This window comes from Chelmon rostratus, chromosome 6, assembly GCF_017976325.1.
Source record: "Chelmon rostratus isolate fCheRos1 chromosome 6, fCheRos1.pri, whole genome shotgun sequence".
NCBI lineage: Eukaryota > Metazoa > Chordata > Actinopteri > Chaetodontiformes > Chaetodontidae > Chelmon > Chelmon rostratus.
The window spans coordinates 12,223,836-12,243,774 of NC_055663.1; the positions used below are offsets into that span (position 1 = coordinate 12,223,836).

Below are 19,939 nucleotides of genomic sequence, written 5' to 3' on the forward strand. Positions count from 1 at the left end.
AGTACTAATACTGCACCATGAAAATACTCCACTACAAGTAAAAGTTCTGCATTCAGCACTCTTTAAGTGCCAGACTTTCAACTTTACTTTAATAAAAGTATGTCAGCATTATCAGCAAAATGTACTTAAAGTATGAAAAGTACACACTGTGTTGTAAAATGGTCCCTGCCAATGTTTTACTATTATATTTGATGTTTTTGGATTAATACTAGTGCTGCATTAATGTGCATGCCGTATTTTACTACTTATCTACTTTATATACTTTTGGGTAGTTTCATCTACAGCGATGCATCATATTCTATTGGATTATCCTGAACCGCGTCTCTCTAGAAAGTAAACTTTTCCTGAGCTCAGAAAATTAGCCCTGTTTTGAGCTTTGTGTCAGTTTATTTTACAGCTAATCCAATAGGGTTGTAAAAGAGTTGATTTAGCCTAAAAAGAAGGATAAAGTTCTCAACTTAACTCAACACATTTGGAGATATATGGTTTTCACTGGACAGGAAGGGTATGAAAAATTGTAATCCGAAAAGTAATTAAAGTTGTCAGACAAATGCAGTTGAGTAAAGAGTACAATAACTTCCTCTGAGATGTAGTGGAGACAAAGTATAAAGTTGAATAAAATGGAAATACTAATGTACAAATACCTCAAATTTGTGCTGAAGCACAGTACTTGAGTAAATATACTTAGTTACATTAGACCACTGCAGATTTAAACATTCAGAATGGATGAGATGGTATCAAGCCCTGACCTCCGTGAATCTGCGAGTGGATCACTGGATGGAACGAAAAACTGACGACTCATCAGCTGTTAATCTCATCAGAACAGCTGCAGCTCATTCTTCAGGAGTGTCTTACTGTCAGTGACACTTCATAGAGTGGCATAATTTCCTACTTGCTGTCAATCTATCATGGAATTATTTGCAGAGACAATGCTACTTTAGCTAACCAACTAAGGTTGAAATTCTTTCTGATGAAAAGGGACCTGTGTAAACGTCAGGTTAGTGTTTTAGCCACCTGGTAAAGTGAAGTCTCAAGTCAGAGGGAAACTTGTGTAGTAATATGGTCGACCCTGTAAAACAACATGCATCTCAAACTGATTGATTAACCACGAAAGTGACTTTATTCTAACAGCTTTAGGGTCTTGACAGACAATAGGGGCCTTAAATGTTAAACATTAACATTTGCATGTACACAGTAAACAGCACTTGTGTGATGTTAGGAGTGTGACCTGCAGAGAAACACTGGAAAGACAAACAAGAGTGTGCTTGATCAAATCTTTTCATGATCATTATCTGTTCTATAGTCACTGATTACTGTGCCTAACTATACTATGTTTATTTTCACACAGTCTATGTGAAAAAAGCCACAGCAGCTTCTCGTGGAATTGGTCTCTTTGTTCTGTTTTGCCCCTTCGGCCTATCCCAGTGAGCTTCAAATCCAGATTACCACATGTCAGCAAAGCAGCCCCTGACAATCTGGGGTAAAGGTTGACTCCTGGTGCAGTTGATCAAAAGGAGTCAGCCCAAGCCCTTGTTTGCCTCTAAGTAAATAAACAGTTGTTCATCATTTAAGATGCACAGTAAATCTCATTTGTACCTTGCATGCAACTGAATAAGTGAGTTTATCTTCCTTTTGTCAGGTTAGAAGTCACTATAAATAGACATATTACAGTTAGACAGGTCTTGCGGTATTAAAGTTGATGGTGAAATATTAACTTAGAGACCAAATCAAGGCTTTTCATGTGACAACTCATTAGCATTGCCACTGAACTTTGATGCCTATATTTCACTTCAGGGTTGTTTAATTAAAGGATATCCTGCAAACCTTTAAATCCCTGAAGTTTAACAACACCAGATGCAGTTTTACCCAGTTATCTGATAGAAGACAGACATAAAATCAACATATCACTGATAATTAATTAATCACTTGGATAATTTTTTCTCACAGGAATACCAAACATTCATTAGTTTCAGCCTCTCATTTGTGAAGATGTGTTTGCTGTTCTCAGTCTAATGAAATTGTTAATGTAATATCTTTGTATTTTTGACAGTTAATTGGACAAAATAAGCAACTTGAAGTAGTCGCATTGGCCTTTAGAAAACTGCAGTGGCCATTTTCACTGTTTTCTCTCACTGTCATGAAAATATTAACTTTAACATTTCTTTTAGATACTACCTCAATTTAAAAAAAAGACTTCTTTAACTCAAAGTATAATTTTAATACAGTAGTTTTTATACTTCTGTCTCTTGCTTGGAGCACTAGTCTGCAGTAAGTGAAGGATTTGTATTATTATTAACCACATAAACAATGTCAAGCCTTTCACGTGCTTACCTGGTCTTACATAGATTTAACATACTATATTTCAACATTTAGGGCCACTACAGCTTTTCGAAACGATAAACACCTCCATGTGACACCACTATGTCATGTGACACCTCCATGTGACTCTTGAACGCGATGTGAGGGGTCCCCCCTCGTCTGATTGGTCAGTTCAGGCCAGCTGGTTGTGACGCTGCAGGCAGCTGCAGGTGTGGACGGTCGCTGGGGTTTTTTCTTTATTTGTGTGTGTTGGACGTAGCTCGCAGGCTCATGCCACGACGTTTGGTCGAACTGCAGCGGGTCCTGGTGCAGGTCTGGGTGTGAACCCCGTCTGTGTGGCTCCCTGTCGAGATGTCGTCGGCCGAACACGACGGAACCTTCAGTCAGCTCAATAAGTTTGAGAAGCTGTCGTGGAGGCCCTTCATCCGCGACACAGGTTTGTAAACAAAACCAGCCGCTGTGCAAGAGCAAGCAGACTGACAGAAACCCCGCAGTGAGCTAAAGGGTCATTTAGGTAGCGTTACTCATCGCTCATTGTGTCTCTGCGTCCACCTGGACACTCATTTGTCTCAGAAAGCGATGTGGTGCATCACCGCGGCAGCACACAGGCCACAGCTAGCTAAAGTTGCTACGGAAGCCAGCAGAAATCAGTGAGTGAATGAACACTGAGCAAGGCGCGATTATTATTGTTATTTTATTTAAATAGAGATTCACGTTTGAGAGGTTGACAGAAAGAGAGGAGAGACAACTGTTACTTCACTGATACAGTTTGGAAAACGTCCATTACTTGCAAACAATAGCAAGTTCATGAAAGTTAAACTGTATAATGTGTTGAAAGGCACAATACCACCAAATGTTTGGCAACACGTGAATGGCATCTGGTCTAACCATGAATAAGCCAAATAAAAAGGTTGACATTGGAGACAAAAACTGTCAATATTAACACCCAACCAGTGACAATAGCCACTCTTAATGGTATCTGCTAATTCCACTGATTCACCCTTTAACCAGAGACTTTCAAAAATGATTTCATTTCCTTTACTGCAGATTTATCATAATACAGATCTTATATTAACGTTACATATTTCTCTCTCTCTCTCTCTCTCTCTCTGTGTGTGTGTGTGTGTGTGTGTGTGTGTGTGTGTGTGTGTGTGTATATGTATGTATGTATGTATATATATATATATGCGCGTGTGTATGTATGTATGTATGTTTTCTCCACTTGTTGTATGGTGACTGACTGACAGGCTCCAAGAAGCGGGCACGGTGGCTTCAGGCCAGGCGCATCTTCTCCTCTTCCTGCTCCAACCTGCGGATCCCCAACAGATTCCTGAGAGAAGGTGCTGAAAAGTGCATGAGCTCCCCATCACTGTTTTGCCACAGAGAAGGAGCCCAGTAGTGTCAAATACACTGAGCGATGCTGCTCCTGTGAAGTGCATGTTGTACACTATACTGTCAAGGTTGATTACAAAGTGCTATCTCTTTTTCTCTTTTACAGTATCAGTAGGTAAAGAAAATAAGCAGACTTTTGACTACAGGATTCATATCGTGTTGTCTAATATCAACCCAGTTGCCAGAATACATGTTGGCATTCCACATTTTTTTGCAAACCACGGATATGTTGAAACTTAACTTTTCATTTTCGTGTATGTCATATCGTAATCCATTGACGTACTGATGATCTGAACTGCATCACCTTGATACCTGTCGTATAAACACTGATATGATACACGTATGAAATATACAAATTTAACATATCCACGGTTTGCAGAAAAGTGCAATGTCAACATTTTATTCTGGTGACTGGGCTGCTAATATTTCTGCATAAAGATGTTCTGGTCACATCATCTCCATTGACATCAGACAGGGACTCAGTAATTCTGTGTGTTATGAATGTCCCACAGGACACTGCGTACCCCCTGCCCGGAGCGGACATCGCTGTGTTGCAGACAGCGCCAACCTCTACGTGTTCGGAGGCTACAACCCAGACTTTGAGGAGGCAGGCGGCTCAGAGAATGAAGACTACCCTCTTTTTAGGGAGCTTTGGCGCTTTCATTTCGGCACAGCCACGTGGCAGCAGGTCCGCACCGAGGGTTACATGCCCACAGAGCTGGCCTCTATGTCAGGTGAGGACTGATGCACTGCCCTTCCTGAACCAGACGTGAATTACAAACAACATGGGGGCCTATTTAGAATCAATACTCAATAATGGTCCACACTGATTTTTCTTGATTTATTTAGTTACCTATCTCATGCATTATATCTTTGGAACTATAGTTCAGAGCTCCAGGGAGTGAAATCGTGCAGTGGGTAGACTTGAGCCAAACCCGTTATGGATATAAATTAAACTGTCTCTCTCTCTCAGCTGTTTTACACGGCAACAACCTGCTTGTGTTTGGTGGCACTGGGATTCCATTTGGTGAAAACAACGGCAATGACGTCCATGTTTGTAATGTTCAGTACAAACGATGGAACCTGCTCAGCTGCAGAGGGAAGAAACCCAACAAGATCTACGGACAGGTACCAGTGTTTGTCTCCTTTCTAGCTGCTTTAGGTTTCTAGCCAAAGTCATCATCATTTATTCACAACTCTGACTACTATACGTACTGTAGCTGTTCATTCCACCAACAAACATCTATCAGCATTTTCTATTTCCAGGCGATGACCATCATAAACGGCTACCTCTATGTGTTTGGAGGGACAACGGGCTACCTTTACAGTATCGACCTGCACAGGCTGGACCTGACCACAAGAGAGTGGACCCACCTCAAACCCAACAACGCACCCTCAGATCTACCTGAGGAGAGGTCAGACAGCAGACATAGTTTACACAGCTACAGTGTGTTTGACCTATAGTGAATCCCCAGAATATTCATTGAAACGGATGGTTTTACAGGTACAGACATGAACTAGCTCAGGATGGACAGAGAATATACATTTTAGGTGGAGGGACTTCCTGGACGTCGTATCCCCTGGACAAGGTGAGAGGAACGAGCCCACAGAGGAAATCTGACAGAACAACAGTGTGTTCCTCCTTGATTTTATCTCTTTGATACCATTTGTCTTCATCAGATTCACGCATATAACTTGGAGACAAATTACTGGGAGGAAATAGTCACTAAGCCTCATGAAAAACTAGGTTTGTGGTCCACGTTTTGCTTTTATTTTTATTTTTTTGGCTCAATAATGGATTTGAGGGCTGCACATTGAATTTATTTATTTTATCCTCACAGGGTATCCTGCTGCCCGCCGGTGCCACAGCTGTGTGCAGGTCAAAGATGGTAAGGAGTATTTCACATCATTCTCTGGACACACCTGTCTGAAATGTTTTTTTAACACCACGTCTTGCTGCGTTTCTACCTCCAGAGGTGTTTATATGTGGGGGCTATAATGGAGAGCTAATCCTCTCAGACCTGTGGAAAATCAACCTGCAGACTTTTCAGTGGACTAAGCTGCCCGCCGTCATGCCAGAACCAGCCTACTTTCACTGTGCTGCAGTCACTCCGGTGAGTGACTGAGTGAGAAAAGAAATCTACATGGAGATAGACACCAATTTAATTTGCTGTAGTGCTGCAACTAATCATTATTTTCATAATAATCAATTAATCTGCATTGTATTTCAGAAAATAATGATGAGATGGTCCTCAAATATCTTGTTTTGTCTGACCCAGAGCTTAAAAAGGCAAAGATATTTCACTTTATATAAACAGAGAAAAGCAGCAAGTCCTCATGTTGTTAAAGCTGCAACCAGAGAACATTTGGGGGCTTTGTTTGAAGAAATTACTTACTTTCATGATTGATCAATTTAATGCAAAGCGACTTTATTTCTGCACCTGTTCTCTCCTTCAGGCTGGCTGTATGTACGTCCACGGCGGTGTCGTCAACATGTCTGGGAACAGGAGGACGGGCTCTTTGTACAAAGTGTGGTTGGTGGTGCCCAGCCTGCTGGAACTGACCTGGGAGAAACTGCTGAAAACATTCCCTCACGTAGCCCAGCTGTCCACCCTTCAGCTGTTCAGCCTGGGACTGACACACACACTAATTCAGCGGCTCAAGTAGGCGGCGGCACAGAGGCGGAATGAAGCGGTACGTGATGCAACGGCACAGACTCTGAAATCGCTGATAGCTTGGCAGAGAAGTTCTTGAAAGGACAAACAGAAATCTGATGATGTCAGACAGCTATGAAACAACTTTGAATGCCTTTTAAATTTAGTCTTCTGTAAATGTGTGTGCTTTTCATGGAAAAAAGTGCTGTGTTTTGAGTTTCTCTGTATGTTTGCACGCATCCATCAGAATCCGTGCGTCCACCTGTATGCTGATTTCCACTCCCAGGGGCTCACTCTTGTCACTTTGGATCCACTATGTTGTGAGCCCCCCGTTTGTTTTTTGTTTTTTTTATTTTAGCACGTATCCCTGTCAGAAACTTGAGCAGCATGAGCATGAATAGTTAAATGTTCCAAAGACCACTTATTGAAATGCAAAATGAATGTTGCTTCTGCGAGAGATCAGCTTGTTTCACTGTAGCTGACATGACTGCTGCCATCTTTGACCACATCCAGTCAGCTGCTGCTATGCTCACTATGACTCAAATAGTGATGAAATAAACTTAGATTTCCATTTAATTAGTTAGAAATCAGCCATACCTGTGATACCTCTCAGCTATGTAATAAGGTCAATTACTTGCAGAATCATGTTTTAGCCTCAAGGACTCCCTGATTGCATGCTTGTCCCGAGCTGTGGTCATAACTCGACTGTTCAAATTGAAAGATGTTCCCTTCACATTAGGCCTTGTGATCAGATCTTTAAAACATCTGTGACATGGCATCACTGTGAATCTCCTTGTGCCTCTTCCATTATTCTTCATCTTTTTGGAGAAATGGCATCAGAAATGAATTTTTACACCTGTAGCTCCACAGTGGTTCTCGAGCCTTTTTATTTATTCATTTGGTGCCTTCTGAAGTTCCAAAATGCCACACTCATTGTTGCTATATTTATGTAAATCAGTCTCTTTTTTTTTTAGATTTTTATTTGTACATAACCCTAAACTGTGTACATGTAGCCTTTTTTCGCCCCCCATGTGATTTGCTGGTGCTTTCCCCATGAGCCTTTTGTTGCTGAACCTTTTTGCTCATGATTAATCAGGAGGTGCCCCTTGCAGCTAAAGATTTGTCTTTAACTTAAATCCACAGAGATATTTTTTACCTATTTATTTTAATCGGTGTGCTGCTGTTTTTAATTGTATCATAAAACTTTGAATCATAGCAGGTGTTGCTACATTTCTTTTTCACCTGCTTTGATTGATGTTTCAGTTCCCACTTCATGCCTAAACTCCATTTAAAACCTTATACTGTAACAGGCTGTATTATTATTATTGTCCTTTTTAATTTTTTTTTAACTTTTGGTCTTGTTCTTCTGGAGAAGTAATGCTGTGGTACTTTGTGGCATGGGACTCTTGTAACTAGCAACAAGGTAGAGTCGGTAAGGCGTACTCAGGATGTTAAATACTGTGATCAGACTGAGTCTGTAGAGCGCCGCAAACATTCAGCAAAATGTCAACAGACTCATATTTGTGAACCCTGATGAAATGAAATCTTTTGTGGTTCCTGTTGACTGTTAAGCTCAAATACTGTAGTAATATTTTCAGCTGCTTGTGTCAAGTCACACGTTAGCGTCTTTTTTCCCCCCGTTTTGTCAACCCTCTGTCTGAATTTGAATATCGAGTATCTGCAGCATTTTATTTAACACGTTCACTGTAAACTAATATTAAGCTAACTCGTCTAATAATAATGATGCCTCTTTCACATTCAGAACTCCACCTCAGTTACTTTTTGTCATGTTATGGCCTTATTTATATCCTACTGTGAAGCAGCCTGCTTCAGTACATGCTCGGACTTGGTAAATGTACTACCTTGCTTAAGATTGAGATGTTTTCTATTTGCATCATTTTTGATGTTAAAATGCTCTCTCTTGCATGTCGGTATGGTGTGCATGTCACTTTACATAGTCTCTTGGGAGAAAGTGTGAATGTCTCCTCAACGGGAATTATGGCTGTAATGTACATTGTTTTATAATTCCTGTTTGTACAAACAATAAAAACACAGGCAGCCAGTTTTTCAAAACACTGTATTGACAGATATCGTCATTGTTCTTGCGAAGCACAGCCAGCCATGCCACATTTTCCAACAAGATATGCTGCCAGTTTATTAAAATAATATTACTTCTATAATGAACTCTGACAGACATGTACCATTTTTAAAAGTATGCAAAATGTATTGTAAAATTACCTTTAAACAAAATTGCTTTAGTGCAGATCCTTGACATTATAACATCCATTCAAATTGTAAAAATACTACTTTTCTTTCTGTCACCACATGTTAACAAAGACCGTAAGAAGTTATTAGTCTAAGGACATAGTTCAATACATTAGTTTATAGACTGTACATTTTACAGTAGTAGGAGTGATAAGTACCTACCTGAGATTAAAATATACAGTTTTGTCATTTGTATAGTTTTGGAAACAGCCTAAGAAAACGTAATAAAAGGTCCAGGTCAGGATTCACACATGGGCATTTAGTAATAATCCTGTCAGGATAAAATCTCATCAAGAGGGGTGGTATTAAATTTACACTTTCTGAGCCCTCCAGGCTTTAAAAAAAAAAAAAAAAGTAACTGAAAAGCATCAGTACCATCGTCAGCAGCCAGCTGGAGACGGAGCAAAGTAGTACAGAGCCAGCAGAATAAGGTAGATGACCACCAGAGCCGTGCCTGAGAGGAAAAGAAGACAGGAAATGACACTGATCGTAAGATTGACATGTCAATGAGGCAAACAAGATGGTATTATACCAAACCACCACACTGGATTAGTATGTATCAGTTCTTAAAACTAACTACATAAAGTACATGGTTAATATTTGGAATCATAATGAAATTATAATTTCAACTCTTCTCAACCAACTCGTGCAGTTCATCTTCTCTGTATTCAGTGTAATATCTGGAGTCGTTTCTTCCCTCCCTCTCCTGATTTGTGTTTTATTTTTGTTTTCCAGTGTTTTTTCCTCTCCCTGATAGCAAAAATAAAGACTTCGAAGCTTTGGTTCAGGACTTTTCTGCTCATAATATTGATGAGTGGAAGGGTGTTTCCTCTACATTTTAAAGTATGGCACATGTTGAGACTGCAGTTTCTACTTTGGGACCTTTTTACTCACCCTCCTGCCCCCCAATCTCAACCAGTCCGTGCGTTGTGGCAAATGTAATTTATTTTGGATCGTCATTTTCATGAGGCATCTCAACACATTTGTGCTGTTTGTAATGGCTAGCCAAGACCACTCAAGTTGTCATTAATAGCAGTTTCTTATATTTCCAATTGACATATTTTATACTGAATAAAAGACTCAAACGATACAGTTTCTGCTAACGTGAGTTAATCATGTGAGGGCAAAAGAGCAGAAGGATTCACCTCAAAATTTTCTCTAACTTAATAACATGTTAGTCATTCACCTGGTGGGGTTTTTTTTAATGATTTCATTTTACAAGTCAAGTAAATAAACTCATCAGTCTATTCTCCGTGTAACTGTTTTTTTTTTCTATTCTGTGTGAAATTGATAGCCTGCAACAGCACGCTCCAGGCATGTTGTTGCAGGCTATCTGGATATCAGTCAGTGATCCTCACATGTAAACTGTTTGACCATGATGGATAGTTTTCAAAGCACAGAAAGGGGTGCAAAGCAATGTCAGGGATTAAATCTAAAAACTTGAGGTGAGCAGTTATGCACCATATACACAATTTCTAATTAATGAGCTCAAACATGTGGAACCACCAAAATGCACCTAGATTGATAGAGGGTCACTCTGCTCCCTCCCGTTTTAAATCTTACATATTTATAGATACAAAAGATGATTACCTAGAGGTTTAGCATAATAAAATAATATAATCCTATAATCTATTCAGTTAAATGCATATGTTTTCCAATAAAAGACGGCCCATCTGTAATGATCTTAAAACACAACATAAGCTTACCCTGAAAATAATCAGACTTGCCATCCATGAAGATGTAGTTGACGAGAATAAGACTGAAGATACTGGCCCACAGGTGCAGATCACTGAATAACAGCACAAATCCCACATCCTATCCACAACAGAGATGGTGTTTGATTACATAGACTATAAAACAGTGACAGTAGGTCTTTACATGAATGGATATATGATTGAAATAAAGAAAGGGATCTTACATAGAAGGCATTAAAAAAGACCAGAATTGGAATCTGTAGCATGCAGACCTGAACTGCAATGCAGATTCCCACCTCCAAGCTGGAAAAAGACAAATCCTTTAGAATACAGATATCACTTTACTTAAAAAAAAGCACCTTATTAATAAATGCCGGATTTACCTAAGACTGATGTTGTTCTGGAGTGCAAACTGGATCCCGTTAACAATCTCTGGGATCTCAGGGACCATAGCGAGAACCGTCACCCCAATGAAATACTGGTGAAAGAAAGACAAACATTAGCACAGCCAGAGAGGACGGCCAAATCACAGCTGCCTGAGCACGCTCAGATGCATGTCCTGACCTGAGACATGCTGGGCTGGTTTAGTATGGGCTGGATGTGCTCCGTGACAAGATCAGCACAAGCAGACGTCAGGACGGTGGCCATGATGAGGATGACCAGAGACCTCCACCGGGACCAGTGGACCACTGCTCCGTGGTGGCCAGTCGCTGCACAGACAGTGAGATTATGGAGTGTTATGTTAGCATTAGACGACTGTACCCTCACTGTATTGCAGTTTAATAATGTACAGTTTTGTGTTAGCTGTAACTGATTCATCGAGGGAGACTCATACCTTGTCCTTCTCCAACATGGATGTCATATATGTGGGAGTGCGTCTTCAATGTGAATATCAGACCAATGATGTAGGCGACCGGCAAGAGGGCAGACACTGTGTACACCAGTGGCCTGACGATGACAAGAACACACAATAAATGAGAGGGCAGAAAAATAAAGAAGGTATAAAAGCTCACTGGATTATTTTACAAGCTAAAAAGAGCACAAGTTGCTTAGTAGGTTTTAGCTCTGTATTTTTATACCTTTAATCAGTGCAAACCACTTTCCACACACATGTCCAATCAAGGGCTAAAACATGCAAAACCACCAGTACAGTCCTTTAATTCCTGTATATTAGTCAGTGTAAAAACGAAAAAAATATCATGTCTTACTCAACGTGGTTGTGGAACAATGTACCGTTGTTCTGTTAAAAAAACAAAATCACATTATACATACTGCACTGTATGTAAATCATATACTGTTTGTTATAATGTGCCTGTTAGAATGAGACTCAGAGACTTAATGCTGCTGACCAGCTCGTAGTGGCAGTTGTGGCAGACAAACGGGCCGCTGCTGTTGCTCGTGCTGTTTCCTCCAGTCGAGTTGGTGCAGGCGTCACACACCAGATTTCCATAAGCCTTGGAGAACAGCGTGGGGGCAAACACACCTGCCATTGACAGTCAGGCAGATGAATCAGTGTATAACCGTCCGGTAATGCTTTTATATTGCAGTTGATTTCCACTTTGGTAGACAGAAATAGAATGTAACAAAACCTCGTACAGCTGGCTCTGTTGTTCATGTCAGATTGATACTGCTAGAGCTGCATGTCTGAATTGTGCATGAACTTCCGACAGTGAAATTCCTGACACTCTTTATTGGTAGAATATTTGATATCATGTGAATTTCTGTTCTTCAGACAATTACTTCCCTGATGGTCAAGTTGCTACAAAAACTTCTGTTCAGCCAGACGCGGTGACACAGTATTTAGGGAACTAATTTTTTAATGAACAAACGCTTCAACAGCTAACATTTGGGGTTTTATACCACTAGCTGAACTGTAGTTTTATGATTACTTCACATCTACAGGAGAATAGTATTACACAATTAAGTTATATATTTATTTTAGCTAACAGGTGGCCTAAGTTTTACAAACACAATGATAACAGTAGCTGCAACAGAGAAAATACATGTATCTATAACATGTATTGCCTCCAGGTGGCACAAGTGTCAACATTTTAAGCAGCTGGTTTTGTTTTGGTCTTGGGAGGCAAAAACATGTTTCCTACCAAGGTAGCCACTATTCCTCCTGGAGTCCCCATATAAAAATACAACATCAACATAACATTAACACTGAACAACAGCACCCAAAAAACAGACTTCCCTCACACTCCTCTTCATGATAAATTACGTGGTTAGTCCTGCAAACAGTTCACCAGTTGAGTTATTCATATGACGTCTTAGACTCTCAAACTTTCCAATAAATATGTTTTTTAAATAATCAGCTAATATAATGGGTTTGTAATGAATGTTCATCTGACTCTATGAAGGAAGGGTCATTTGCTTTAGACCTACATTACATTACATTACAAGTATTCCATCATTTCTAACCATCATGCTTTAGTTCACGAACCTTGTTGTGATGAGATGTTTTGTCTGTTCTATTTTTGTGACCTTGTTTTTGAGTTCACTGTATGAATTCCACCCAATAGAGTCTCACAATTTTAGTACAGCGTGTTTCACTTGGACCATGCATGTTTTCAGTTCCTCATAGTACCTCTCACAGTCTGTGTCTGTCACTATATATATATATATATATATATATATATATATATATATATATATATAATATTTCTGTCATGTGTAAGTACTATAACAAGGCCACTTCAGTCATGAACCAACAAATCTAAATGTGTTTCTGAAATTGCAATTTCATTTTCAGTGTCATGACATCTTGAAATGTTGAAATTGATGTTGAAATCTGATCTATAGTGTAAACATCATATTCACGTCATACTCTCAGATGTTAATCCTGTATATATTTTCTCACTATTGCCATTAGTTGTACTTACACATATATATATATATCTATTGGTATTTACCCCCTATTGTTTAGTCTATTATACATGTATGTACATTACTCTCCACTAAATTGCTTTTTGTACTTCTGGTTAGATGCTAAACTGCGTTTCCTTTTCTCAGAACCTGTAGTCTTTTCAATCTACTCTAATCTAGGAAGGAGAAGGTGTCTTATTTTTTATGTAATTGCAACAATTTTTTACGTGCAAAATGTATAGTTGGCTGATTGCATACAGCACCCCAGTGTGTCTTCGGTTACTTGCCTCCTACAGAGATGAAAAGCAATGCAGAGCTCACTCCTGTGGAGCGACTGTTGAATGTTTGCTCGCTGTGCCTCAGCCCTCCGATTATCATGCAGATGCCCTGAAATGACAAAGCAAGGAGCCTCATTCATGCGGCATGTGCTGTATTAGTGTTATGTACTTGAACATGACTTCTGCCTCCGCTGTGATGTAACTGAGCCACTGATGTAACCCTTACTGAGTCTAAAGATTAATGAAATTAATTAAACTGCCTCTAGTAAAGCTGTAAAATGTGACATAAATGCAGGTTGGCTCACAGGGATGAAGAGGATGCATCCGAGCAGTGTGCCAGTCAGCGCTGCTTTGACGACCTCCTGCAGACACGGGTTGGCTGTCTGCTGACCTTTGAGCAGGGCTGTGATGTAAAAGGTCAACTCTGTAATGGAGCCGAAGCTGGCGTTCACCAATGCACCCACGGCAAAGTTACTCTGGGCTGAGATACTGCACGTGCCAAAATGGTGGACGATTAACATCAGAAGCACTTTGTAAGAAAATCTCTATCACAAATTCTATTTCTTTCATTTCACCTAAAGTCACTGTGCAGGAGTGTTTTAACGTGATGAAAGCAGCTCACCTGGCAATGCCCATACCAATATAATAAGACAGAGGTATGATGGAGCCGATTGCTGTGGCGAACTTGACCTCAGAACTGGCGTACTGGTTATTCCTGTCAATATATCCGATTACCATGGCAACTATCACTAGAGGGAGGAGGTCTGAGATGGGGGTTAAAGATGATAACAGGTCTTGATATGACACACTGACACTTCACAGACATCTTCACATACACTGGTAAAGGATACTGACGGCGAACACATTGATTCCATCAACCGTGTACTTGTAGTAGTACCAGTTTAAAGCGTGGTAGCAGCACAGCAGCGCTCTGGTCTCGTAGCCTTGATGCTAAGGGTCAAGTAAAATATAAATAAATGACACTGGTGTATGAGCATAAAACCAACTCAGAAGCATCTCTCCAGGTTTCTGTGCTGTGGATGACAAATATTAAATCTCTCTCTTGCCTTCCGCCGTGAGCAGGTGGAGACAGAAACATCCTCGGGAGCCAAGAGAAGAATGACCCCCAGGGTCCGTGCGTTCATCTTGAAAACAGGGATGGTGAAGACCAGGATCCAAGAGAAGAAGCAGGCCAGGGAGTGGATGACCACCAGAGGAGGATATCCCAGCAGCAGCCAGACGTAGGTGGAGAAACGATGCTACACAACAAAAACACCACTAAAAAATATCCTGTGACTGATTTACCATGGAGCAGAAATTAGTTATATACAGTATATATAAAGGTACTTGTGAATTGTCTCTTTGTATATTTTAAGTGAGGAAAGTTACCCAGTAGGGAGTGCGCCGAGGTCGTCCTGGCAGCTCTGGGATTGGGACCTCTGTGGGTGAAGGCAGCAGAACTGGCGAGTTATCTTCGGTTTCCTCTATGTTACACTCACAGTCGGGAGCTTGCTCACAACATCTCCGCAATGTATTTCCAATCTGGCAAAACACAACCAGAGGAGAGTGTTATTTCTGGCTCATTAGAGCACCAACTTCATTTAACTAGAACTACATTTAATCTTGAGTAATCACAATCACAATTAGGGCTGCGAATTATTTTCACTGCTGATTGATGCTTTTTTAATAATTATTTCTTTAGTGTATAAAAAGACATAAAGTTCCACAATTCCCCAGAATGAAAATGGACCAGACCAAAAACCAAAGATATCCGATTTACAGTGATATAAAACACAAGACCATCGGGGTCATTTGGTTTCACAAGAGGATGTAGTTGTGTATCCTACATATATATCCTATATATTATATATCTATTCACAGGTGGGATCATATACAAAGCAAAGCAGGCCTAAAATTGAATCTTGAAGAATGTTGCTAGTGACATTTGCAGGATAGGTATAAGTATTAAAAATGTACTTATGACACCTGCTGACTTCTATTAGAAATCCATGAGGTACCTCAGTGCAGTAACAGGACTCTTTGCACAGCTTGTAGCCTGAAGTTTACACAAACTGTAGTCCCATTCTTACAACAGAAACACATAAATACAATGTACTGAAGTGGCTATACAGTGGTGTGATACAATATACTATCACAATGACACTGCTATACACTAAACAGTACCTTTGCAGCTTAAAGGATAAATATCTTCTAACACCTACTTGCAGTTCTGCCCTCTCCACTGAGTGAGTAGAAATGTAAGAAGGTGTGTTTGTGTTTTTGTGGGGATTCTTCTGCACCTTGTGAAGTAGCAACTGAGTCATTAGTACTGATATCAAACCAACTCCCATGCATTTTAAATACCTCATTATTTCAAATCCTCCTCTTCTCTAATTCCTAACTTAAAATAAAGTCTTCACTGAGCAGAAGAATATTGATGGGACTTTGTTTAAAATGTGTTCAGCTCCATCCTCACCAAAGAGGATTTAAGCATAGCGTGTAAGCATACCGTGCTGTATGTATTGTGCAGTGTTGCACACTTGTGGTGTAGGACCTCAGCTTTCTTGACCACAAGTCAGTGAGAGACGATGAGGAAACTACAAGATTTACCATGCGTCTTCCTCATTTCAGTTAGTAGAAGGAGGAAAAGAGACAGCAGGAGGAACATCCCAAATATCAACTGAACCCAGACAGTACCTCATGGATTGATTTGCCGAATGGCCACAGGAAGTAGCAAGACAAGTTCCAACAAAGCTTGCCTAAAGAGTGAGAGAAAAAAAATTAATGAGGACAATAGCTGATCAATCTTAACATTATCAGTAATCTCTGTTGATTGGCTAACCTACCATATGGTACACCAGCAACAGTGATGAACATAAATATGCCGATCAGGAAATATGCCAGAGAGACCCACCAACCGAAAAGAAACACATACGCTACATTTCCAAATGTGATGAGACGACCTGACGCCAAGAAGACAAAATGTTTAGTGAAAGGCTGACAAGTTCTCCAGCAGCCACAGTAACAATCTGCCTCTGTGTAATTTATATAGCAGATATTGCTGGTTTATTACAACCTGGACCTTATTTTTGTAGTTTTAGCCAACATTCCTCTCAGTAATAAGAACATTATACTCATCAAGTTCATTACTGAGTTCTGGGAACATGGTGACATCACACGAACTATCCTTTGCAAACATCCATCAGCTTCAGACTGACTTCTTGTCTTCTGATCAATGATGGAATATTCTATGGCATTTCCAGTCTCCTCACTTCACTCTCAAAGTTTATAAAGACCGTCTCACGGGTCATTTCCTACCCCTTCAGATATTGCTGTGCCTGTGTTGTAGTGTTCCTACATCTCAATGACTCATTGGTGAGTATTATCATAACAAAAACAAGCGATGGCCACATCTACATAATTAAGGCCCAAGATGTAATAAACCTGAATTATCTTTTAACACGAACACCCGCACCTGAATGTGGTTTAATGACATTCAGCTCAGAGTAGAGCTCTTTCACAACCTCCGACCTGTCTTCAAACGGACGCTCTGTCACATGGCTCTTCCATTTTCTGAAACCAAACTGTCACACACACAGACACACACACACAGTTTGACTCTTGCGTGGCACTCAAACCACTTTTGACTTGCGCAGGGAAACATTTGCCTTTAGACGTTACCCTGTAGTTGTTGACAAGTTTGTTAGCTTCCACTTCGTTCTCTGCTCTGATGGTTCTCTTGCTTTGGATCTCCACCCAGCTGTCATCAAAGGCATGATGGCTAGGACCTTAAATGACAAGCAACAAGAGGACAAATAAGTGTTTGAAAAACACATCAAGTCTGCTGTTAAAAAAAATCTAAATATGTTGGTGCCCAGTACCCACATGAGTGTGCAGATATGCATTTTGTTGTGCACAGTGCAGGACACATGGAGTGATGTGAAGATGGAGTGCCTGTTGAATTAGGCTGTGCACCTCCACACAGTCGGTCGCTGATCTGTTCATGACTGTGATCTGCTTGAGGATCAGGCTCCCATGATGCATCTGCAACACAGAGCAAGAAGTAAGTTAGCAGCCATAATATTGGTCAACATCATCTAGTGCAGGAAATACAGCAGTCCTTTAGTGAAAAGCACAAAAACAGCATGTACTAAAACGAGTGTCATACTAAAAACACAGATCATAAGATTACTGTACTACAGTCACATTTCACTATTTGTGGTCATGAAAATCACATCGACTGATATTCTATTTAATTGTCAGATAATTAAAATTATCTTATTATCAAACAACACTGACTTGCTGCTGCTCTATGTCAGTGTCAGACTGTATCTGCACTGCAGTTCTTTCTTTACAGAGCAGAGTCAGAAAAGCTGAGTCAAAGTACTTGCCAGCATAGTTTACTGTAGTGACACAGTCGAATTGGTAAAAAGCTTCAAACAAAATCCATATCGCACATAAACTCCTTCCAAAGTCATTACCGTCCCAAACCCCCAATCCCAGACTTCAGCAACAGAGCCATCACACGCACAACAGCACATGACCCAGGGCATATAACAATCAACTTTTCAGTGCTTCAAGGACTTTAAACTTTTGTCTGGAGACATATACTTGTTAAAGTCTTGAGGCGCAAACACTACAATGCAAAAACAACTTCCCCTTAGGGGCAAAAGCATTTTTATCTATTGATCTATCATTGGGCTGACTACTGCCTCTGACAGCCTGACAAAGGATGGATTTGTTCTGGGGAGAAACCAGAGGCATGACTGCAATTAAATAAAGGGTAAAAAACATCTTGGGTTATTCATTCACTCATTATAAGGGTTTGTCTCTCACAAGATACTTAATGAGTGAATAAATACTGACAAACCATTGGCATCATGTGACAAGCGAACACAATAGTTGTGACTTCCCTTTTGAAACAGCTACACTGGGTAGAGCCCTGTCGTGTGTCCTCTTTCTGTTTTTGTATTTGCTTCCTAAAATTAGCACAAACTTAATCCTACTGAGTGTCAGTGATCGTGCGCTGACAGCACTTAGTGACTACTTATTACCTAGATTAAGATGACTGTGAATCAAGGCAAATTCAGGACATCATGCATAGACTTACACTTACCTACATTAGACTCTTCCAGATTTGGAAGTTTTTTAACTTGTTCCATTAATCAATTAGCTGATTAACTAACTGCTGTATTTATAACAAATTGATCATTTGTATCATTTATCAATGACAATATGTCAAAAGGTTCCTGCATGCAGCACAATTTGTTGCTTTTCTCAGTTTCACATTATTGTTGTTTGGACTATTTCTTGGACAAAACAAGCAATCTGAAGATGTCATTGTGGACTCTGGGAAACTGCGGTGATCTATTTTTCACAATTTTTTGACATTTTACAGATTGATTGGAAAACGAATTCACAGACTAATCGCTGACACAAGTTATCATCAGATGCAGACCCGGGATGCAGAGGGCAGACAGGAAGGTTAGTGGCGCGCGCACACAACACACGCGCGCACAGATACACACACAGGTAGTGGGAGGAACCTCGTCGTAATCAATACGACGTGACTGTCCGATATTCAGCAGCCCTGGCTACATCGAGCTGACTGTATCCGTCTGTATCACTGATTTCATATAATGCTATGACGTTAAGTAACACTAACACGCTACGCTGACAGGCTTAAAAATGGAGGACGTATTGACTGTGTCGTAAGGACACAGCAGGTTTGTTAACATACAAATAAAGTTTTTTATCTAATTCCTTCAGGCTACACATGAGCCTCGGCCGCTCACCTCGTGTGTATTCAGTCGGCCTCCTCCTCCGGCTGCTCGTGTCTGGGCTGTGTGTGGATGACAGAGACATCTCCGCCTGTACAAACGCTCCTCAACGTATCAGGTCTGAGCCGCTCGCGTCCTCAGTGAACGGACAGACGCTCCGCTCCTGCGAAGAAGACGACGAGCCGAGTGACACCGCTTGGAATTGTGGGAAACGTAGGCCGCCATGCCCGCGCTCCTTAAAGGGACATCCCACTCCAAAATCGGTGGAAGCCTCTACTCTGCTGTTAAAAGTATTGGGATCCTTTACTTCAGGAAAGGAGTAACACTGACACGGAAAAATACACAATATTAAGTAAAAGCATTGAAAAGTGTTCTTAAATAGAGGTAGCCACAACATGTAGTATAAAAGTCCAAAGTACTCATTGTGCAAAATGTTATCCTATTATATGTTATATTATGCCATTACTTATGTATTGATGTATAAACAGCTTTTAAATATTGTAGCTGCATGAAGAGGTAACTGCTTTCTATACTGCTAGGTGGTTTTAATCTATTGCAAGGCATAAATTAATCAGTTGTTTAATGCAAAATCTAAATCTGCAGTGTAACTGCTGTCAAATACATGCAGTGGAGTAAAAATTACATTTCCTTCTAAAATAAAGCTGGAGTACCTGGCAAAGTGAATGTAA

At 40.3% G+C, this 19,939-nt stretch overlaps 2 protein-coding genes across 2 annotated transcripts; one reads left to right on the forward strand and one right to left on the reverse strand.

Moving 5' to 3' along the window:
- The first annotated feature begins 2,509 nt into the window (after positions 1–2,509).
- LOC121607901 (kelch domain-containing protein 10-like) lies at positions 2,510–9,798 on the forward strand. Its single transcript, XM_041938930.1, has 10 exons — positions 2,510–2,755; positions 3,567–3,659; positions 4,224–4,445; positions 4,685–4,839; positions 4,978–5,126; positions 5,216–5,300; positions 5,392–5,458; positions 5,553–5,600; positions 5,686–5,825; positions 6,169–9,798. The coding sequence occupies exons 1-10, from the start codon at positions 2,671–2,673 to the stop codon at positions 6,376–6,378; spliced, it is 1,254 nt and encodes a 417-aa protein (XP_041794864.1). The 5' UTR covers positions 2,510–2,670; the 3' UTR covers positions 6,379–9,798.
- Positions 8,435–19,396, reverse strand: LOC121607900 (putative cation exchanger C521.04c). Its single transcript, XM_041938929.1, has 20 exons — positions 19,266–19,396; positions 17,356–17,514; positions 17,152–17,258; positions 16,946–17,054; positions 16,317–16,433; positions 16,168–16,229; positions 14,860–15,012; positions 14,538–14,729; positions 14,322–14,421; positions 14,093–14,234; positions 13,776–13,959; positions 13,480–13,579; positions 11,674–11,807; positions 11,533–11,564; positions 11,160–11,272; positions 10,889–11,034; positions 10,708–10,802; positions 10,549–10,627; positions 10,337–10,445; positions 8,435–9,084 (listed from the first exon to the last, which is right to left on the reverse strand). The coding sequence occupies exons 1-20, from the start codon at positions 19,333–19,335 to the stop codon at positions 9,011–9,013; spliced, it is 2,277 nt and encodes a 758-aa protein (XP_041794863.1). The 5' UTR covers positions 19,336–19,396; the 3' UTR covers positions 8,435–9,010.
- Positions 19,397–19,939: the final 543 nt, after the last annotated feature.

Coding starts and splice junctions, on each gene's coding strand:
- LOC121607901 (XM_041938930.1), top strand. CDS start 2,671: ATGTCGTCGGCCGAACACGACGGAACCTTCAGTCAGCTCAATAAGTTT. Junction 2,756..3,566: donor GCCCTTCATCCGCGACACAG/GTTTGTAAACAA, acceptor ACTGACTGACAG/GCTCCAAGAAGCGGGCACGG. Junction 5,459..5,552: donor TAAGCCTCATGAAAAACTAG/GTTTGTGGTCCA, acceptor TTATCCTCACAG/GGTATCCTGCTGCCCGCCGG.
- LOC121607900 (XM_041938929.1), bottom strand. CDS start 19,335: ATGTCTCTGTCATCCACACACAGCCCAGACACGAGCAGCCGGAGGAGG. Junction 11,035..11,159: donor CCATGTTGGAGAAGGACAAG/GTATGAGTCTCC, acceptor CTGTCTGTGCAG/CGACTGGCCACCACGGAGCA. Junction 10,628..10,707: donor CAGAACAACATCAGTCTTAG/GTAAATCCGGCA, acceptor GTCTTTTTCCAG/CTTGGAGGTGGGAATCTGCA.